Source organism: Trichechus manatus, unplaced genomic scaffold (assembly GCF_000243295.1).
Source record: "Trichechus manatus latirostris isolate Lorelei unplaced genomic scaffold, TriManLat1.0 scaffold00039, whole genome shotgun sequence".
In the NCBI taxonomy this organism is placed as follows: Eukaryota; Metazoa; Chordata; class Mammalia; order Sirenia; family Trichechidae; genus Trichechus; species Trichechus manatus.
This window is the reverse complement of record NW_004443975.1, coordinates 18479395-18489107: the sequence shown is the minus strand read 5'-3', so window position 1 is coordinate 18489107 and position 9713 is coordinate 18479395. Positions and strand designations below refer to the sequence as shown.

Genomic DNA, 9713 nt, shown 5'->3' with positions numbered 1-9713 from the left:
TGTCGCCCGGTGGAGACGTCTCCCCAGTGCCCCCTGTCGCCCGGTGGAGACGCCTCCCCAGTGTCCGCTGTCGCCCGGTGGAGACGCCTCCCCAGTGTCCCCTGTCGCCCGGTGGAGACGTCTCCCCAGTGTCCCCTGTCGCCCGGTGGAGACGTCTCCCCAGTGTTCCGTCGCCGTGCTCTTGTTTTAACCTCTATCATGAAGCTTTGCTCCCCTCTCCTTTATATTGTGGCAGTTGTTGGTCTTTATCCCTTATTAGATGTGAAGGATTTGACATCTAGAAACCTAGAGGCATTTGTTAATCACCTTTTCGTACCCATAGTGTCTAGCACAATGTAGTGAACATGTTAGTTATTCAAAGCATACCTGGTGGGTTTAATTAGCTGAGTCAAGTCACCAAGCATTTATTATACACCTAGTATTTGTTTGCCTAATAGAAACCGGGAGCCCTGGTGGCGCAGTGGTTAAGAGCTCAGACTGCTAACCAAAGGTTGGCAGTTCGAATCCACCAGCCGCTCCTTGGAAACCCCGTGGGCCAGTTCTACTCTGTCCTATAGGGTTGCTGTGAGTCGGAATCGGCTTGCTGGCAGACAACAACAACCATACAGACCCAGAACTGAGGATCCATTCCAGAATTGTAAGGAGCTGCCTCTAGGGGAGTTTAAAGCTCTTTTTTCCCCTCTGTGCTCCCCCTCCCACCATCACTTTCCGGATCAGCTCAAGTGAGATGAGTGCTGCTGTGTCCAGTCCCACATGGGGCCCTGGCTCCAGTTGGGAGGCCTGTCTCTCTTAGGGCGTTTCTCTCGACCTCCCAGGAGATCCTAGCAGGAAGGCATCGCCCTGGATTTACTCCCTGTGGAGAGAATCCTCGGCTGTACCTCCTTTTCCCTTCATTGAGCTGGGTGGTAAGAGGGAGGCCGTTCTCCCTGGAGAGAAACCACACTGCCTCTCATCAGATCCCTGATGTTTCCTAGCTGTTGAGAAGCCAAGGCCAGGTCCAGGAGCAGTTCCCACATGAGAAACTGTGGTCTGATACAAGCTCTGCCGTAGGCGTTGGGAGAAACTCCCTCTAGCTTGTTGTCTCTCCTGTCACTGGGAGTCAGATTTCACTTGATGGCACTGGGTTTGGTTTGGGATAGCCTTGGCAAGGAGCCCTGGTAGCTCAGTGGTGAAGTGCTCTGCTGCTAACCCAAAGATCAGCTGTTCGAACCCATCAGCCTCTCTGCAAGAGAAAGATGTAGCGGTCTACTCCCATAAAGATTACATCCTTGGAAACCCTAGGGGACCGTTCTACCCTGTCCCATAGGATCACTATGAGTTGGAATCGATTCGACAGCAATGGGTGTAACCTAGTCAAAAGGATTTATTTTTATACCCTTGTATAGCTCATGGGAAAATTTACTGAGGTTAGGGTCAAATTCTGAACTTTGTAATAAAGTGTCCCTTTATCTTGCTTGGAGTCCCTGGGTAGTACAAAAAGGTTAATGTGCTCAGGTGCTAACCAAAAGGTTGGAAGCTGGGGTCGCACACAGGTGCCTCAGAAGAAAGGCCTGGCGATATACTTCTGAAAACTCAGCCACTGAAAACCCTATGGAGCACAGTTCTACTCTGACACACATGCGGTTGCCATGAGTCAGAATTGTCTGCTTTGTGCCCTTGTCACTGAGATCTTTTTAAGGGAGAGGGGTCTGATCTATTACATGCTGGTGTTTGAGAACCTGTACCATAGCCACGTATCTTGATATCTCTACATCTCTATCACCATGCCCATGTTTACATGATTTACCTAAACTGAGTCTACTGTGGCTTGGATAACTACCCTACTCAATAGTCAAAATTTATTTGCATGTAAAAATAAAAAATATTTTGCAATTTATAAAGCTCTGTAGTCTATTAATACACATATTTTCCATGGGTAATCTCATTGCCACTCTGAGGCTCTTCATGATCTACCTTGTTTCCTCCATAAGCACCCAAAACCATACCCATTGCCATCGAGTCAATTTCAACGAACCTATAGGACAGAGTAGAACTTCCCCCATAGGGTTACCAAGGCTGAAATCTTTACGGACGCAGACTGCCACATCTTTCTCCCCCGGAGCAGCTGGTGAGTTAGAAGCACCCACCTTTTGGTTAGCACCACAGTGCTTTAACCACTGCACTACTGGTTCCTCCAATTTTCCAGCTCTGTGAACGCTGTTGGATTTCTTCAGCATGCCATGTTACACTCTAACTCACCTCCATGTCTTTGTATGTCTGAAGATATGCAAAGATTGTATGTCTAAAAATGTACAACGGTATACAAAAATTTATTCTGTCTAAAGTAGCCTTCACCAGCTTCTTAACGTGACTAACTCTACTTCTTCAATACTCAGCTCGGGCATACGTGGTCTGGGAAGAGTTTTATTGATAATTTCCATGTCCCACCCTGTTAACTGCCTGCCCATAACCCACCACACCCCATACACAAATGCATATACAGATACAAACTTTCCTCTGTGCACTAATAGCTTGTTGTGATGTATACATCACAGAACTTAGCACATTCTACCTGTGTTTACTGCCTCATCCCTCCCTCCCCACTAGAAGGTGAATTCCTTTTAGGTAGGTAGACTGCACCTTCCATCCTTATATCCCAGTATTTTTCAAATTGCTTAGCACATAAAAGTGGTTTATTTAATGTTTGTTAATGAATAAATATTCTGACAATAAATCAGTGTGGGTTGAAGTGGGTAGATTGCCTGGGAAAGCTTCGTGTTAAACGGGTTCAGAAGAATGACTAGTGTCTGAATCAGCATTTCAGGTGGAGTAGCGTGGGCAAAGGCAGAGAGGTAGGATGGGAGAAGAAAGCGAGGTAAATCAACAGAATTATAAGTAGCCAGTGGTAGGAGACTGAATAGATTAAGTGCATTCTAGAAAGCGTAGGCAGCTGAGCTGAAGAATTTAGGCTTGAATCAATAGGCAGTAGAAGTTCACCATCTGAAGATTTGAATCATCTGTCAGTGAAATAAATGAGTTTTAGGTAGACCTGGAATTACAAGTGACAGTAGTAAGACTATAAGAAAATTGAAAAAATGAGAGAGATTTATAAGGAAAAAAAAAAAAGATACGTGTAATTTGTTATGCCTCTTCTTTGGAAAATGATAATAATTATATGAATATTGAATGTTTATAAACTCCATAATTTATTTGCAATGGACCTCTTTTTCCTGAGGATAATTAAAATTTTTGCTTCTTAAGACCTCTACCAATTCTTCTTTAACTGCCCAGACTTCAAATAATGTATTTGTAAATATCATTACACATTTATGTTGTATTTAAGAATTTCTGCCAGATCTGTATCTTTAATTAGGATATAAAAAATAATGGGCAAATCCATATCTTCCTACTTTGTAACAAGATGTTCAGTTAATTGAAAAGAAAGATATTGACTGGCAAGCATGAAATACATCTGAATGTAGATTTAAAATCGATATAATATATATTTAAAAAGTAATTAATTATTAACTACTGACTGGCAAGTATAAAATACATCTGAGAATAGATTTAAAATTGGTATAAGATGTATTTTAAAAGTTTGATTATAAGCCAAAAGTGATATTTAGTGTTTTCATAGCTAATTCACTTTTATCAAGAAACTCCTATGTGAGAATTAAATGATTTCATTCTAATTTGAAGATAAATTTTATTTAGAGTATTTATAGAACATCTAAATATTTTTAATATCTATCAATCTACCTATACGTAGCTATACATATACACCTACAGACATACACTTAAGCATATGCATCCAGTGTTACTTTAATGAAATATTATGACTCAATGAAAGGAAAATTGATTCATGGGCAGGGAAATACCTAGTCTTTCAGTCTTGTCTTCTCAGCCCACCAGTCCCCTGAGAAAGCAAATTTTGCTCAGACACAAAAAAGAATGTACTATTAAAATGCAGTTCAGAAGTGATAAAAACTGTCAGTGCAGCAGCCAGCTCACTGCACCCCCTTTGTATACTCAGGGACACTGGGGCTGCATTAATTTTTGTGTGTGGGACGCCCATCCCATGTGCAAATTAGTGTTGGAAGGACCGTAATTTGTCTTATATGAGAGCCGTTTTCCCAACAGCACATGTAATGCGTGCTTCTGTAACTTGGTATCATTCTAAGCTTCATGTTGTGTTTATTTGCTTTTATTTTAAACAGTAGTAGAGAATGCCACTCTGCCACCAGGGCAAAAAGGAGCTTAGTAAGAGACATTAAAAAGGAATTGTAAAGAGGTGTGAAAATGGATGAGATAACAGTAATTTTCCTGTATTTATTATTTTTACAGCAAATTTATGAACACAATGCCAAAAGTAAATTTTCAATTGAATTGAGATTAAACAAAACCTTTCTTGAGATAAATATGATGGTACTGTGGAAATATTGAAATATGGGAATGACTCAATGAATGTGTTTTGAACCTCAACCTTGTTTTCTCCAAGTCTTAATTTCAGACTATTTTTTCTCAGCAGAACAAATGTACAAATTATTACACAGAATCATATTTGATAAAGTACTCCTTCATAATAGTCTTACTATGTTTTATAATATCCTATATAGGTATGTATGAGTAAGACTATCTAAACAAAAAACATCAAATCATAATTTAAGAACTTAGACTGGTTTGATACTTTTCTTAAATTCAAGTACCTTCTTCAAATATCGGATAATTTTGTTTAGTAAATGATATAAAAAGATTTAGTAGAATTGTTCTATTAGAATCACTCATAGTTCAAAATCAGTGCTATTCGCTAAGAGTGTTTACTGTTATGCCAGTTTTACTGAGAGTAATGAATGAAGAAAAATAGCAGTGCGTGTGTGTGTGTTTTTAATCTGCTATATAAAGGTTGCCAGATAGTGGATGCCCATGACAGACACTTCCTCCCTTAAAAAAAGTCTTATTTGATTCTCCTCTTGACTCCTCCTCTTCTGTAACATTCCTGGTTTCTATTGCCTTAGTCAGCTATAAAACGATTCTCCCAGTAGTTTCCTGAGAAAGGATTATGGGACATAATGTTTTTGATTTTTCATGTCTACCAATGTCTTTATTTTACCTTCACATTTAATTGATAATTTGGCTAGGTATAGGATTCTAGGCTGATAATTATTTTCTTTCAAAAATGTTTAAGAGATCGCTCCATTCTCTTCTAACTTGCAGGGTTTTTGTAGAGGTATAATGTCAGTCTGATGCCTGCTCCTGTTCCTATTTATTCTTTAATTTCTAGAAGCTTCCAGCAGCTCCCCCGACCCATTTTTTATGTTTTTCTTCATTTTCTTAGGAAGTCAATGTATTTTTTTAATCTAGAAGAAGGTTCTGGATCTTCTTTGTAATACTGTATTCCTTTGGGAATCCCCTCCCGTTTCCTGTCCATGTTTTTTTCTTCTGGGAGCTCCTATAATTTAATGTTGGATCTGTTGAAATGATTCTCTTCTTATATTTTCTCTCCTGTTTTCCATGTTTTTTTCTTTTGTTCTACACGCTGTAATATTTCCGTGGCTTTATCTTTGAATACTCTCACGAAATATTTCATTTTGCTATATATTTTTTTTCAATTTCCCAGAGCTTGCTCTTTTTCTCTAAATGTTCCTTTTATTTAAAATAATATCCAGTTCTTATTTCACTGGTACCATATTTTCTTTGATTATATTAATTGAACATTTCTGGAGTTTATTCCTCTTTCTTGCATTATGTCTGATTCCACTAGGTTACCTTGTACGTTTAGATTCGTGTCTTTCCTTCATGTTGGCAGTTTTCCCGAATTGGTGTTAGTCTTAAATTATTATAATAGATGATTCTAAAAATCAGATTGGAAACTGCATTTGTGTGTGGGAGTGGCTTTTTGACTCACAGATTTCACTACAATACAGCCTTTCAATTAAGAAATCTCGAATGTTGATATTCGAAGGGTTTTCTCTGAGAACGCTCTGTATCTTCCTAGAAAATGCAGTTGATCTTCCGAAGGATTTAAGTTCAGCTGCTATGAGTCAGAACTGACTCGACGGCAATAGGTTTGGTTTTTTTGGCCATTCACTTAGGGAATGCTAGGGAAGAGTTCGACAGATAGACCTGGAACTGAAATCCCTGTGTTCCCTTTGGTGCCTGACTCTGGCCTTCCACTGTTTCTACTTTCCCAACGACCAGAGCTCTTTCTTCGGTGCAAATTTTTCTGAGAATAGGCTGCATGGGGAAGAAAGCCCTGCCAATCTACTTCTGAAAATCAGCCAGTGAAGATGTATCTACAGCTGATCATAGGGTTGGCACCTGGCCAGGCAGCATTTCCTTCCATTGTGCATGGCATCGCCATGACTTGGAAGCTGACTTCATGGCAGCTAACAACATGGCTGCGTGGACTGGGATAGGGTGTGAGGATGTGATTACTCCTTACATGACTTTTAATGTTTTTCTCAGCTTTATTTCTCACTCTCCTCTTCTGCACTAGCTGGTGACTTCAGTCCCGAACTTTCCCATGATTCTGCAGGACAAATCAGCTTATTTCTCACGGCATCTTTCTCTTTTGGTGCCTCAATTTGGGTTTTCTTAACTCTCTTGTCTCAGTTGTGGCTGTTTCATCTGCTTTCCATCTGCCAAACATTTGTTGCTGTTTTCATGTGCTGTCTCTCCTCTCTGTCCTCTTTCTTCTCGTGGATTTATAACTTTCGTTCTTCCTCTATTCTTCTTTCAGCATATTTTGGGGAGGAATTTGAACAGTTCGCCAGATTATACCAGAAGCGCATCACAATCTTAGATATTCTGTGAGAGTGTATATGGATTTTAAAAGTTTGGTCTTTTCTTTCATGTTGATCATAACAATACCTAAGTAATAAAAAATAACGATGATAATAATAATAGCAAAGAGAGCCTCAACAACTAGCTGCCACTACTTTTACTTCCACTGTTAGCACCCCCATCATTTACTGGACACTTGCTCTTTCCCAGGCTCCATGCTAAGTGCTTTACATATATTAAATTGATCACTGCTCCTTCACAGGTGGTTCCACCTGCCGACCTTTCTGTTAGCAGCCGAGCACATAACTACTGCGCCACCAGGGCTCCTTCCACAGTAACTCTGTATGGAAATACAGTCTCATAGAAAATGAATATTCCTAGAAGTTTAGTGAAAGAGATAGTAAGCAGTTGAGGTTGAAGTGGAATTCAAGTATTCTGATTCCAAACTATGTACTATTTTCACTATACTACACTGCTTCTCCAAATCCTGATTTCTTAAAATCATGTCTCTAGAAATAAGACTAAGAATATCACCTAACTATTGTATCTTTCAGGTTTTTGCCATTTTCTTCCTACCATAAGGATGAAAAGTACACGCCGTCAATGCATTCATCAAGCAAGTACGGCGCTGATTCTTATGGACATCAACGTTTCCGAGACGAAAATCCTAAGAAATGGATCAATGTCAAGGTGAGATAATGCAGTACTTAAAAACGACGTTCCTTTTAAAATGCTGAAAATAAATTGATTACAGCAAATATAAATAATTATAGACCTTCATGCTTACACAATTATTTATAGTCATTTTATGTAAAGATGCTGCTGCTCGCCTGTGTCAGTAGAAGATTTAAATTATTTTTTCTTCAGTGTTGTGTTCTTATGCTTTATGGCTCAGATAACCTATGATCAATAGCATGGATTGTTGGCAAGCCAGCCAGAGTCTGGGCTTGAACCTGTGGTCACAGGATGGAGTTAAGATAACTCTCAGGCGTGGAGATCAGTGCTTCTTTCTCTCTCTCTGTAACGTGTGTGAGATGTACATGGATAACAATATATAACTAACACACGTATATGTGTGACATGCATATTACTGTGTTGTGTACGTGTGCACACGTGTCATAGACATGTTAATATATGTATGTTACATATATGTGTTTCTTATGTAAGATGTGTATACGATACATGTGTGCTATATATTTATATGTTGTATGTAACAATAAGTCTTTTATACGTGTATATATGTGACATGTATTGTTGGTTTTAGGTGCTGTTGAGTTGATTTGAATTCATAGAAGCCTCATATGACTGAGTAAAACTGCCCCATGGGGTTTTCCTGGCTGTAATATTTACAGGAGCACATTGCCAGGTTTTTCTCCCACAGAGCTACTGGAAGGGTTAGAACTACCAACCTTTCAGTTAGCAGCTGAGCACTTAACTATTGTGCCACCAGGACCCCTTATTTAACATATAAGTGTTATATAGAAAACATATATATAACATACATGTTATGTTTGCACACACACATAATGTGTGTATACATGTGCATACATACGTTATATAACTACACGTTTATATTTGTGCTATACTTGTAGATAGAAAAGAATTGAACGTTTATAAAATATAAAAGGGAAACATATTGTCTGAGGACATTCTTAAGAGACCTTGCTTTAATAAAAGCATTTAGTGTAACCACCATTATACACTAGGGTATTTCCCAAAATGTAAACACTAGGATTTGTTGTATTATGTTTTTTATCTTCAGCATATTCTACTTAATTTTGGGCTTAGATCAAAACTTCCAAATGGCTTAAATTCACAGAATAGTGCGCGTGAGTACTCCTCGCCTGTATCCGGGATTCAGTAAAGGCTTCGGAATTAGAAAACACTAGTCACAAAACACGATACAGAAAGGGATGAAATAAATATTTCAGAACGTGATTCCATAGGAATATTTGTTAGCTGTTCCATAAAAATTTATAAATTGGGAAGATACTAAGATATCTTCTACTAAAGGTGGTGAAAAGGGAGTGTTCACCTGTTCACCTGTTGCACAGGTAAAATGAAGTAGTAAGTGACTTTCTGGACTGGGTTTAGAGCCACTGAGTTCCATACACTACTAGACCTATTGATCCTGTTAATTGTCTGTCAGTGCAGATTGACCCATTTACACACCACCTCTTCCCAAAAGGGATTTAAGGCATCTTATGAAAAAGCAAATACATAAAGGTCATATTCTAGAAATTGCAACACGAGGAACTGATCTAAGAAGAGAAGAGTGCACACACCAGGGAAGTAAAGGGAATGGTTGTTGTGGTGGTAAGTGACGTGGGAACCGCAGCTCGATAATGGCCAAGGTGAGGAAGAAGGCGCAAGTTACCGAGGTGTCCTCATTGCCCAAGACGAGGGAACACGTCAGGCCCTCAAGAAAAAGATGGTTGTGATTTACTTCACCAAACTCTAAGAAAAAAAAAAAAAGGACATTGTAAATATGGGATTGCCAAGAAGTAAGTCGTGTTGGAGATTAAGTTGAATACTTCAGAAAGTACTTTTTTCCTTTGCAGTTACTAAACTGCCTTTTAGAAAATAGCCTCCTGAAACACTAAACAGATAGGAACTTGGAGAATGAGGATACCATTGTTGGCATGAAGAATGTGCACGGGGAGTAGTTCAGTCTGGTTCACCCCAAGACCAATCAGCAAACCTAAATGTTGGTGAAGACATCATTTCATAAAATTCCACCACCAATTATAGGCATCTGTTTTTATCTAATGATACTGCCATTCAGAATATAGGCTAAATAGGATTTTAAAAATACTTAATTTAATGTCATATTTTGATTGTAGGTGCTGTGATCTACGTATTTCCTATTTGACAAATCATTTTTGCTTCTGTGTCCTCCCATCATTCTATCTAATTCAAGGAAGCGCTCATTTCTTTTTAAAAAATGAAGT

General features: G+C 38.9%; 1 protein-coding gene across 1 annotated transcript in view; it reads left to right on the top strand.

The window, feature by feature from the left end:
• The window catches only part of SPATA17 (spermatogenesis associated 17), a 150394-nt gene that overhangs the window by 77177 nt on the left and 63504 nt on the right, over nucleotides 1–9713 (top strand). Inside the window, exon 5 of the mRNA XM_004375931.3 lies at nucleotides 7317–7452. Within this exon, the coding sequence (XP_004375988.2) occupies nucleotides 7317–7452 (136 nt within the window). The remainder of the gene's footprint in view (nucleotides 1–7316; nucleotides 7453–9713) is intronic.